Source organism: Talpa europaea (genome assembly GCF_964194135.1).
Source record: "Talpa europaea genome assembly, chromosome: 3".
NCBI classification, from domain to species: domain Eukaryota; kingdom Metazoa; phylum Chordata; class Mammalia; order Eulipotyphla; family Talpidae; genus Talpa; species Talpa europaea.
Genome location: NC_140069.1, coordinates 112,402,317 through 112,415,751, shown reverse-complemented (window position 1 = coordinate 112,415,751; position 13,435 = coordinate 112,402,317). Strand labels below are relative to the sequence as shown.

The 13,435-nt window shown below is 37.7% G+C and overlaps 1 protein-coding gene across 9 annotated transcripts in view; it reads right to left on the bottom strand.

Annotated features, from left to right (window-relative positions):
* Positions 1 to 1,256: 1,256 nt before the first annotated feature.
* The window catches only part of CACNA2D1 (calcium voltage-gated channel auxiliary subunit alpha2delta 1), a gene marked incomplete at both ends in the record, with an annotated part of 412,192 nt that continues 400,013 nt past the window's right edge, over positions 1,257 to 13,435 (bottom strand). For all 9 annotated transcript variants that reach the window (XM_084230055.1, XM_084230054.1, XM_084230056.1 and 6 more), the window contains one exon: positions 1,257 to 1,373. In XM_084230055.1, the coding sequence (XP_084086181.1) occupies positions 1,257 to 1,373 (117 nt within the window). The remainder of the gene's footprint in view (positions 1,374 to 13,435) is intronic.

Here is a 13,435-nt window from a genome sequence, read left to right as displayed (position 1 = left end):
GAAACCTAAGATGAATCTTCATTGAGAACATATATGTACTTTTCAAAAAATAAATGTGTCAAATCTGATTTATGTACTTAAAATATCTGTACATAGGTTTTCAGGCAAAAGCACGAATCTGTATAAAATCCATTAATTCCCATGTCACCATTTATCTAACCCAATCATCCAGCATTTACATTGCACAGTATATTCAGAGTAGTTTAACGACATTTTAAAAGATGACTTAAGTGCATTACATTGCAAGGTTCAGATTCTTACATAACAATAATGTCACTCAATTAACTTTTCAATGGACTACACTCTACAGTAAGAGAAAAACAAACTGAAAGTTAAAATAGCAGCAGCATCATGCAAAATACCCTTGGTAACCAAAGTTCATTCATTTATCACAAGAAAAACATTTCCCCCTCCCCCCAACAAGCTTTTCTTAGAGCATTTTGAAATATCTGGCCAGCACTACACAACTTTACTGTTAACAAAAGGAACATTACATCAAAGCATTTCTAAGGGCTTACATTTATGAGGAAATATATCGCATATTCTAATTTCACCCTCAAGCACCTTAAGGTTAATAATTTCTTAGTTATTATTTTCAAACAACCAATAAATTACCCCACCAAAACTTAATTGGTCATCATTTGTGTTATATTTTTGGCGTAGAAGCCATTCTTCATAAGGCATTTTATTCATGGCGAATTTTTAATAGAAAATTAGCCATTTATATTTCAAGAGATTACACCAATGTTAAATTCTCTCTTTATATAGATATATATATATATATTTTCTTAATAATAACTATTCAAAGCAGGAAATAATTTTTAGCAGAACAAGTAAAGGCAAAAATAAGTAATTTCCCCCGAGAGATTTTCTTGGTAACAGAACAAGGACTGCAGCAAGTCAAAATTCCAGGTGAAAATCAATACAATTTGCATGATTCATAAACGATTGTGTGGGGAGCCCTTTTACATATAATCACCAACAATGCAACAACAAACTCTCAGATTTTCCACTAGAGCACATATAGAATTTTGCTTTGATGTTATACATACATGATGCAGCATTCACACAAGTTTAGGATCTCACACCCTGACATGCAGCCAGTGGGTGCCTATGAGTCTGTCCTTAGATTTATGCCATGGTCGGGGCCCAGCTAATGTTCTGCTGATTCCACAGCTGATCCTGTTTTAATGCAATTGAGGGCTCATGTTTTGGCAGGGTCTGGAGTTTAAGTATGTCGATTTGGTTTTAGAAGGTCATAAGTGGCAGTGTCTACTGCCGGATAAAAGCCAAAGTAGTACAAATTGTATTCCAAGGATGGACCATAGGGAGGGATTCAATCCAGAAACGCCACCACAGTCACTATAATCTTCCTGTTGGAAAGAAAAAGATAAAGGAAAAATCTTGAGAAACTTACGAAAACAGCTTTCAGAGCACTCCATGGTTAGTCCATTTCTGAACTCACCTGATAACACAGGTTTAATTTGAATCCAAACACACTACATTCTCTGGACTTAAGTGTTCAACAATTTTGGATAGAACAATTCCCTTATTACCATTTGATGAAAGCTTCAAATTATTGACTAATATGCCAATTCCTAAGGAGAATATTGACTTTCATGTTGTCTAATATTGCATATTTATAAATGCAAGAAATAACAAATAAAATCTGATACCTTTTATAATCTCCAAGTATTATGATTTTTAGCAAATAGGGCTTGTATGGCAAAATTTGGGACTGGTTAAAAAAAATGAACTTCTGTTTCCCATACATCTTAGTCAATCTCTTAGGTGAACATAAATGCCCATGTAGCATCTGAACCTTCATCAATAAATAACATTGTAACATTAAAATAACAATGTATTTGAAGCATGAACAATGAAAGAACACTGAAGAGAAATAGTGAAAGTAAAGAAATAAACTGGGAAGAGCACTTTTTGTTTGTTTAGAGAACCATGAAGATAGCAATGAATATAAACAGTTGGATTCCCCCTATGGATGGCTCAGTAGGTACATTCCTAGCATAAAATTACCATTTATTCCTCAGTTCTGTATTCTGTAACTTTTTCCAAATCCTCTAATTCTTTAGTGTATTGAATTTATCTAATAAACACATCATATTTAATTTTTCCTAAATGTATCTAAAGTATCCACTAATAAAAGTTTAATCTTCTAAAACTCCAAATAGGTAATATAAGAAATAAATGTATTTTCTTTTCAGAATAATTTCACAAAGACTCAAAACTCCCAGAGCTCAAGCACATTGACTCTTTTGCTCACTAGGGTTTAACACACTGCCTGCCATCTAGTAAACAAGTAAAATTTATTTCTTGAAGAAAACTAGGTACTTAAAATCTTAAGGCAGCAGAACTGTGTTTAGGAGGAGTCTGAGAATTGGACTTCCATTAAGAAATTATGAGGAAGAACAAAGACCCCGGGAGACACGCACACAGCCCAGGCTGCCGGTAAGCTTGCGCGCTTGAAAAGCAAGTGCAGACCGGGATCGTGGCTGCCCAGGTCCCCGCGCCTGCAACCTAGGCTTGCGGGGAGACGACCTAGGCTTGCGGGGAGACGCGCGGAGGTCCTCACTGAGGTGAAGGTCCCTCCCTGAGTAAGCAGGAACCAGGCACCCAGGCACGGGAGCAGTGCAAAAGGCGCCATTCCCGCGCCACTGAACTGGGCTACAGCCCGTGTCCTGGAACTGAGGGCTTTGAACTGAGACCCGGGGCACGAAAATTCGGGGCGTGGGTTCTCCACGACGGTGGGGCACAAGGCAGACACAGCACCCCAAAGCTGTTGAGGTGTACCCTACCATTCCCGCTCTGTTCCCTGTCCCACGGGGTGGGGGGAGGCGAAAAACAGCCCCCCAAGGACAATAGGAGAGATCTCTGGCACCACCTAGCGACCAGGGGAAAAAAAGTCACTAACACCCCATAGAACAGGAAATTTCTTAAGACTGCTTGAAAAGGGCAGAAGGCTTCTAGAGGACCCAGTGGCCAGCTGGGAAGTTAGCCCACGCCAGAACCCTTCCGACCAGCAGTCTGAGCCCACAGAGGGAGCAGGCACCCACGTCCGGGGCAGACCGGGTGCGCAGAAGAGTGTGCCTGAAACCGGAGGCGCAGGGACTGCATCCCGCTTTGCCATTTGAGAACAGGGACATTTCTTCAGTAAAAACTGCCTAAAACCAGCAGAAAGCTCCCCCAGAAGACAGAGATGGCTCCTGGAAGAGCCAGAGGGGAGCGGAGAAGTTCACCCAAGATGCCAGTCAGTCCGAGCAACACAGTGTCCCAACGCATACGACAAATTAGAAAACAGACAGTAGGTAGTAGAAGAACCACACGCAACCTAACAACTCCTCAGGAAAGAAGCACACCACAAAAAGAAAACCACTCCCCAGATTGCAACGACAGCAACTTGGAAGAACTTCTGAGCCTTCCAGAAAGAGAATTTAAAATTGCCATGATTAAAAAAGTGATAGATCAGAAGAAGGAAATTGAGTCCCTAAAGAGGGAAAACAATGGTCAGAAGAAGGAAATTGAGTCCCTAAAGAGGGAAAACAATGGTCAGAAGAAGGAAATTGAGTCCCTAAAGAGGGCAGTAAAAGAAATGCAAGAGATCAAAGAATTAATGGAGGAACTAAAGAACTCCGGGAAAAGCAAAGAAAGCAGAATAGATGAAATGGAAGAACGAATAAGTTCTCTTGAAGACACAGAAATAAAAAGAACCAAAACAGAAAAGGAAAGGGAAGTACGAAGGAAAAAGAATGAAGAAAGACTTCGGGAACTATCTGACTCCATGAGGAAAGGAAATATAAGAGTTATAGGAATTCCAGAAGGAGAGGAGAGAGATGTAGGAACAGAAAATATTCCAGGAGATAATTGAAGAGAACTTCCCAAATGCGAAGAAGGAGCTGAAAATTGATATACAAGAAGCAAGAAGAACACCAAACTTCCACGACGAAAGGAAAAACACAGCAAGACACATAATAGTAAAGCTCCGAAGAATCCAGGACAAGGAAAAAATAATGAAGCTGGCAAGAGGGAAGAAACAGATAACATTCAAAGGAAAACCAATCAGGCTGACATCAGACTTCTCCGAAGAAACACTACGGGCAAGGAGAGAGTGGAGGGACATAGTCAACAGACTCCAAGAAAACAGATGCCAACCAAGAATACTCTATCCCGCAAAGCTCTCTTTCCTCCATGAAGAAAGAATATGGACCTTCCCAGACAAAGAGAAACTCCGGAATTTCATTACGAATAAACCCCCACTCCAAAAAATACTACAAGGAATCCTAAAACCAGAACCTCAGAGGGACGAATAACAACGAAAGAAGACCAAAAAAAAAAAAAGTTATTAAAAGAATAAATAAAATCAAAAGAAAAGACAAACATAATGGCAAATACAGATGCTAACATATCAATATTAACTCTAAATGTAAATGGACTAAACTCTTCAATAAAAAGACACAGAGTTGCAGGCTGGATTAAGAAACAAAACCCAACCTTTTGCTGTCTCCAGGAAACACATTTAGCTACAAAAGATAAAAATAGGCTCAAAGTCAAAGGATGGAAAACAATCCTACAAGCAAATGGGCCAAAAAAGAAAGCAGGAACGGCTATACTTATATCAGATAAAACAGACTTCAAACTCAAAAAAATAAAAAGAGACCCCAATGGTCACTACATTATGATTAAGGGGACAATACTTCAAGAAGAAATAACACTCATTAACATATACTCACCAAACGAAAGAGCACCAAAATATATCAGACAACTGTTGTCCTCTCTGAAAACAGACATCAGAGAAAACACATACGTAGTGGGAGACTTCAACACACCACTATCAACAATGGATAGATCAACAAGACAAAAAATAAGTAAAGAAACTAAAGTTCTAAATAAGGACCTAGAGCATTTGGGCTTAACAGACATCTATAGAACACTAAACCCAAAAAAAACGGAGTACACGTTTTTCTCAAGCACACACGGATCATTCTCCAGGATCGATCACATCTGGGGCACAAGACAAACATCAACAGATACACCAAGATTGAAATCATACCAACCATCTTTTCTGACCACGAAGGCATCAAACTAGAAATAAATCATAAAAAGAAGGCAAGGAACTATCCTACCTCATGGAGATTAAAAGCCACACTACTGGAAGACCACTGGGCTAACGAGGAGATCAAAGAAGAAATTAAAAAATTCCTTGAATTGAATGACAAGGAGGACACCAATATCCTAAATGTATGGGATGCAGCAAAAGCAGTAATAAGAGGAAAATATATAGCAATAGAAGCTCAAAAAACAAGAAAGAACTCAAAGAAACAACCTAATCTCGAAGCTCAAAGATCTAGAAAAAGAACAACAAAAAAACCCCAAAACCAGTAGAAGAAAAGAAATAATAAAAACTAAAGCAGAAATAAATGAAATTGAAACTAAAAAAACAATCCAAAAGATCAATGAAACCAAGAGCTGGTTCTTTGAAAAAATCAATAAAATAGACAAACCCCTAGCCAGGCTCACAAAGGAAAAAAGGGAGAAAGCACAAATAAACAGGATCACAAATGAAAGAGGACACAGCAGAAATCAAAAGAATAATCAGTAACTATTATGAACAGTTATATGGACTCAAGTTCAACAATCTAGAGGAGATGGACAAATTCCTACAACTCTACAATCACCCAAAACTAGATAAAGAAGAAATAGAACACCTAAACAGACCAATTACAAGCAGCGAAATTGAAATGGTAATCAAAAACCTCCCCAAAAACAAAAGCCCAGGACCTGATGGATTTACAAATGAATTCTACCAAACATTCAGAGACGAATTAGTGCCTATCCTTCACAAACTCTTCCAAAAAATTGAGAAGGAAGGGACAATACCAAACACGTTCTATGAAGCCAACATTACACTAATACCAAAACCGAACAAGGACAACACAAAAAAGGAAAACTACAGGCCAATCTCCCTAATGAACACTGATGCAAAAATCCTCAATAAAATTTTAGCTATCAGAATCCAACAATGTATCCATAAGATAATTCACCACGACCAAGTTGGATTCATTCCAGGGGCACAAGGATGGTTTAACATCGGAAAATCAATCAACGTTATCCAACACATCAACAAAAAGAAATATAAAAACCATATGATAATATCAATAGATGCTGAGAAAGCTTTCGACAAAGTGCAACACCCATTCATGATAAAAGCCCTTGAAATTCTTGGGATACAAGGAACATACCTCAACATCATAAAGGCCATCTATGACAAGCCAACGGCCAGTATCATTCTCAATGGTGAAAAGCTGAAAGCAATTCCATTAAGATCTGGAACAAGACAAGGAAGTCCACTCTCACCACTGCTTTTCAATATAATACTGGAAGTCCTAGCCAGAGCAATAAGACAAGAGAAAGACATCCAAGGAATCCAAATAGGAAAAGAAGTCAAACTATCACTATTTGCAGAAGATATGATAATATACATAGAGAACCCCAAAAACTCCACAGAAAAACTAATTCAACTCATCAATCAATTCAGTAAAGTGGCAGGATACAAAATCAACACGCAAAAGTCAGTAGCCTTCCTATACACAAACAATAAATCTGAAGAAGAAGAAATCAAAAAAACCACCCCTTTTATTATCGAAACAAAAACAATCAAATATTTGGGAATAAATCTAACAAAAGAGGTAAAGGACCTATACAAAGAAAACTATAAAACACTGTTAAAAGAAATAGAAGAAGACACAAAGAAATGGAAAGACATCCCCTGCTCATGGATTGGAAGAATAAACATTATTAAAATGGCCATCCTACCAAAAGCAATATACAGATTCAGTGCTATTCCAATCAAAATCTCAATGGCATTCTTCAAAGAAATAGAACAATTATTGATGAAATTCATATGGAATCACCAAAAACCCCGAATAGCCAAAGCTCTACTGAAAAAAAAAAAGAAGGAAATGGAGGCATCACACTCCCAGACTTCAAACTATACTACAAAGCCATAATCATCAAAACTGCATGGTATTGGAACAAGAACAGATATACAGACCAATGGAATCGAATAGAAAATCCAGAAATAAACCCACAGATTTATGGTCAAATAATCTTTGACAAAGGAGCAAAGACTATGCATTGGAGCAAAGAAAGTTTGTTCAATAAATGGTGCTGGGAAAACTGGGTCGCTACATGCAAAAGAATGAAGCTTGACCACTACCTCACACCATACACAAAAATCAACTCAAAATGGATTAAAGAACTAGACATAAGACCTGAAACCATAAAATACATAGAAGGAAATATAGGTGAAACACTACGGGATTTGCACATCAAAGACATCTTTACAGACACATCACCCAAAGCAGTGATAGTGAAGACAAAGATAAACAGCTGGGACTACATCAAATTAAAGAGCTTCTGCACAGCAAAAGAGACAATAACAAAAACAAAGAGAAATCCCACCAACTGGGAGTACATTTTTGCACCCAACACTAATGATAAAGGACTGATCACAAAAATCTGCAAAGAGCTGATGAGACTCAGCAACAACAACGAAAATAATCCAGTCAAAAAATGGGCAGAAGAGCTAAAAAGAAACTTCTCTGAAGAGGAAATGCAAATGGCCAACAGACATATGAAAAAATGTTCAACATCACTTGTAATCAGGGAAATGCAAATCAAAACTACCATGAGATACCATCTCACACCAGTGAGACTGGCACATATTAAAAAAACTAGCAACAACAAATGTTGGCGAGGGTGTGGAGAAAAAGGAACTCTTCTGCACTGTTGGTGGGAGTGCAAACTGGTCCAACCACTATGGAGAGCTGTGTGGAGATTTCTGGACCTACTAAACATAGAGCTTCCATATGATCCAGCAATTCCACTCCTAGGTATTTACCCAAAGGACACAGAAACATCAATTCCAAAGAGCACCTGCACCCCTATGTTTATAGAAGCACTGTTTACAATAGCTAAGCTTTGGAAACAGCCCAAATGCCCAAAAATAGATGACTGGATCAAGAAGATGTGGTACATATATACCATGGAATATTACTCAGCATTCAAAAAGATAAACACAAGCAATTTGCAGCAACATGGATGGCGCTGGAAGGGATCATGCTCAGCGAAATAAGCCAAAAAGAAAAAGAAAAATACCGGATGGTCTCACTCATAGCAGGAATCTAGAAAACTTAAATAAGGGACCAGGAAAATGAATATAAGAAAGTGAAAATCAAAATCAACAAAAAACTATGAACCAGAGACACTTTTTGGGGGTGGGGGGCGGGAGGGGAAGGATTGGGGTCAGAATGGGGTGTTTGCAATTGTATGGGGGAATATAAAAATAAAATTTAATATTAAAAAAAAAGAAATTATGAGGAAAGATCTTATTTTTCAAAAGCTATCTCAAATCTACAGAATCTTTAAAGAATTATCAATTCTTCTCTTACTTTTTTGGAGCCCCTGACAATGTGGAATAGTCTTAACTTGAGATATTTTCTCATGTATTGTATCTTTTGTTAACATACTCTTTGGCTTTACTTCAAACCTGCCTGTGGTTTGTCTAAATTCCTTTGGCTCGACGCCATCCTTTTTATGCTCTTCAAATGTTAGACTTCCCAGAGATGGGTGCTCTCTTTTTTTTTTCATTTGGAATTTCTTCCTTGGTGATCTAATTCCATCCTATGGCTTTGGATAGCATCTATTTTTTAACAACTCATTTTAATTTTTTTTAAAGATTTATTTTTGCATACAAGAGCTGGGGTACAGGCCAGAGATGCGGGGGGTGGGGGGGGCGGTGAGAGGATCCACCAGAGACAGAGTGGGGAGCAGAACAGGCAGACTGACCGAAGTACACTGCTGAGGGGAGCAGCGGGTGAGTCAGGAGAGGTCTGCTGTGCCATGTGGGTTGCTCCCTGACTGGCCGGGGATCAAACTCATGCTGCAGAGGCTGTGCATTGCTTTACAAGTGCTGTGCTTAACCCCTTGCGCCACCAGGGAGGCCCCTAATTTTACTTTCATTATGAAAATAGTCTGTTTTAAATTTAAGCTTTATTGATAAACACTTGACAAAGGAAAGTATAAGATATTTAAAATACAAATTGTTGTGATCATGAATTTTCCCATCTAGTTACCACATCACCTATTTTTTTCAAGAACATTGAAGTTGTATTTTCCTAGCAAATCACAATTATGTAATATTAATATTAAATGTAATGGCCTTGTTTTACATTAGCATCTCAGATCTTACTCATCTTAAAGTTGAAGTCTGTGTTCTTTTATCAACCTCTCCCTCTGTCACCCTCCCCCCTTTTGTTTTTACATTGTGCATTGTAAGTGATGCCATGTAGTTTTGTCTTTCTCTGTTTGGCTTATTTTATCTAGCATAATGGTTTCTAGGGCCACCAGTGTTATTGCAGATTGCAAACTTTCTTTTTCACATTATCTTTATCGTTACACTATTTCCTAATGAGGGCTACTACAAATTAGTGTAGTGATGTCATTCCTTGAGTTCTTAATATACTGATTCTGTTTTTTTTCTTTTTATTCAAAGCATATTTTCTATCTTTGGCTTGTTAATTTTTTTCCCCTGAGCTCAAGGAGTTACTTTATTTAATTTTCTTGTATCCCTTTGACTTGTTTTTCTGAGTTTTGCAGTGTCTCCTTGAGTTCTTAAGGATACCAATTTGGAGGCTTTTAATCCAATAAGGACATATAATCTACCATGATTTTCAGATGGGTTCCTGGACAGTTCTGACTCTGTGATGTCATAATACCTTGAGGTTTTCAAAATGGCACATAAATCCTCTCTTCCATTTTGCTACTTTGTGCTTGGCATTTAAAAAAATACATCTGAATCAGCAACTTACAACTACTCTATTATTCTCCAGCAGGTGTGCTTTGGATTTTTGTTTGTTTGGTTTTTTCTTTTTTGGAGGGCTGAAGGGACTGTTGGAAGCTTTGTGGCCTCAGGCATAAGATGTGCTTCTCTGAGAGCAAGTTTGAGGCAAAGTCCAGAGGTTTAGTCATTGTGGATGTTGTGAGGAGAGTCTGTAGCCTTGCTGTTTTCCTTCTCCCTTCATGCCTCAGTTCTGAGACTCTGCAGTCAATCTGCTGTTATTATATTTTACGGCACCAGTATACATCCTGGGGGTGAGGAGTAGGAGTGTAGTCTGTAGTGCCTTCTCTGTAATCCATCTTCATGCATCCTATTCTGTTCCTCTATTAATTACTTATGCATGCAATTCTTACTTAAAACCTAAGGGCAGATACTACCACACTGTTCTCTATATCCAGGGGCTTTGTCAGCCTTGCTGTCTGTTTCCCCTAGACCGTCAACTGTACACATTGCTTTCCACCCCCCTATTATCACACAGATGTGTAGATGTCTGTGCTGTTTCTTCTGTTGGAATAGGTGTTGGTCTTTAAGGTGCAAAGGGGTGCTTCAGTCTCACCACCATGATGTGAGTTTTTCTCAGTGGATTGCTCCTCCTTGGTAACTGTTAAAAGTTGTTCTTGTGTGTGATGCCATGAGTGTCCTCTGTCATAACTTGGTGATGTTACTTGCTTTGCTAGTATCTTGTTCATCTGGGATGTTGGACTCTGTCTTTGTTGTAATGTCCTAATCTGATTTTGGTATCAGAGTAATGAACTCATGAATGAGCTCAGCAGCATTCCCTTGTTTCAACTGTTGGCAGAATTTGAGCAGTGGGTTATCTTTTGTAATTATCTGTTAGAATTAACTAGTGAAGCCATGTTGTCCTGGACTTTTTTTGCACTGGGATGTTTTTTATTGCAATTTAGTAATCATGGTAGTAATTGGTGGGTTCAGAATTTCTATTTATTCGTGAGTCAGTCTTGATGGAGAATGTTTCTAGGAATTTGTATTTTCTAGATTGTTCAAATTTTTAGTGTACAAATGTTCACGGAAGTCTCATGATAACTTCTAGTGTACAAGTTGTAACGTAATTTTAGGTAAAGACTTGTAAATTTGTCACTGTATTTAAGAACTTTTCTTAGTTTTATTGATATCTTCTATTGTTTTTTGTTGTCTCTATTACTGCACTAATCTTTATTCCCTGCCTTAGATACAATATGTGCTTTGTTCTCTCTATAGTTTGTTAAGGTTTAAATTTAGGCTGAGATTTGTTTTAATACTCAAAAGGACAGGTCTATTATAAAAATAAAGAAAAAGATGGTTTCACAGACACGAGGGTAGAAAGAACTGCCGAGATTTTATTTTTTCTTAAAGGAGGTATTTATTGCTAGGAACTTTTGCTTTTGTTAATGTCCCAAAACTCTGGTACATAGAATTCCCATTTTCATTTTTGTCAGGGTATTTATCCCTTTTGATTTTTTCTTAGACCCACTTTTTATTTGGTAGGATATAGTGAATTTTCTATTATCTTCTTGTAACTGATTTCGAGTTTGTTGTGTTGCAGTCAGAAAATGTTTGATGTGACTTCAATCTTTGTAAAATTATTAGTTTTGGTAGATGTTCAACAATCTATCCTGAAAAATGTTTCATATGTGAGATGAATATGTATGCTGCTGTTGTAGAATTGTATTATGTGTATACTGTCTAAAATATAGATTAAATCCAAAGTTTCTTTGACTTTTTGTCTACATCCTATCCATTGTTTAATGGGGAGGGGGTGTCTCATATTCTCCCTTCAGTAGAAATATTTGCTTTATATAACTAAGTGCCTCTTTGTTGAGTACAGAAATATTTACAAAGGTTATGCAAATGATCCTAATATGCCTTATAACTTTAAGATGTTAAAGTGTTAAGTATTCATTAGAATGCCTAATTTATGTTTAAAATTTTGAATTGGGGTGGGGTGTAGCAATATGTGTTACCACATCATGATGCTGGGCAGCAGTAGTAAGATGCAGTGCTGGTAAGTCATGTGATTACGAAAGTAAACAATCATTCCGGTTTTCATTCTCAGTGTAATAGTTAATAAATTACATGAGATAATCACCTATCATAAAATAGCCCGCAGTTGGGCAAAGTTATCTAACAATGTCAAATGTAAGTATTCTGAACATGCTTTGGTTAATTTAGGCTAAATTCTGGATCTCCATTTTTCAATTTAGAAGTAGAGGATGATCTGTGTTCTCTTGCTTTTTTTTATTATATATGTTGCTCTTTATCATTTTATATGGTCTTACTGCAATCTTTGATTTAAAAGTCATTTTGTCTGATGTATATAGCAACATTTTTTTCCATTTCAGTCTTTTCAGAGAAAGTCTGAGATAAGCATTTTGTCCCCCTGCCTCTCACAAAGTCTTGGGGGGTTGGTTTAGGAGTCCTCAAAAGCCCATTAAGAATGGTTACTTTGCTTGCTGTAGTCATGGGGGCTGTAGCAAATGGATACAAGCCCCATCAATTTTCAGACAGATGTTTTGGGGACCTGTCCCTCAGTTGGAACTCCAGTAGTTATACTAAATACTGGGTTGAAACACATTACACTCCAGGGAGAAGTTGGGTGTTTTGTGTTCCTTCCCCACTGTAAGACTGCAAAGGGTAAAAGTGTGTTTCCACTTTTCTGATCCATTTCAGTGTGAGTATTTTGTTAGTGTGTCCAAATAGTTTAGCTCATTTTTGGATTTCTTGCAAGGTGTTCTTAAGTGTATAACTATAGATTGTTTCTGCTGAAGGAGGTAAATTTTGGTGCCTCCTATGTTGCCACTTGAATTGAAACCACAATCGCTTACACTTTTATATCTTTAGGTCTGAATTTTCCTGTGACCTCCACATTTCACTGACTTCTACAATCTCTCCTTTTGCCCATATACTAGTTTGCTCCAAATAGTATTCAGTTAAATAGAAGTTCCAGTAGTAGGGGATCAGGACAAGGATTTTACTCATCTGTGATTCATTCCTGTTTCTCACATGTTAGCTATCAGTATGGCTGAATTATAGCTCAAAGTATATCCCCAAATCCACTACTTCTCAATTTCAGATACAAATAATTGTCACCTCTTGCTAACTACTGACTCAGTTGTCTTGTTGATCCTACTCTTGCCCTTTTACAGTACCTTCTTCAAGCAGTGGTCTGCTTAAAACGACCAACGAAATCTTTTTGCTTCCTCCTTTACTCTTGGAATAAAATCTAAATGCCTACCCAGACCTGAAAAATCTTACATGGTCTGGAGGGTGGCTGCCTCTCCATTTCGCCCATGCCTGCCTCTCTCTCCCCCACTCACTGTGTTCCCATAATGAATGCTTTTTGTGCAACAGGCCAAGGGGCCTGTTATTTCAGAGACTTTGCACTTGTTCTTCTTTGTTCAGATACTTTCTCTGCAGGCATTTAACCAGATTAAAGGGATTTTCAGTTATATTTGAATGTCACATTATGAAATAATTATTTCATAGGCATACCTCAAGAACTGTTTGATAGTAGGTGTGCAGTAA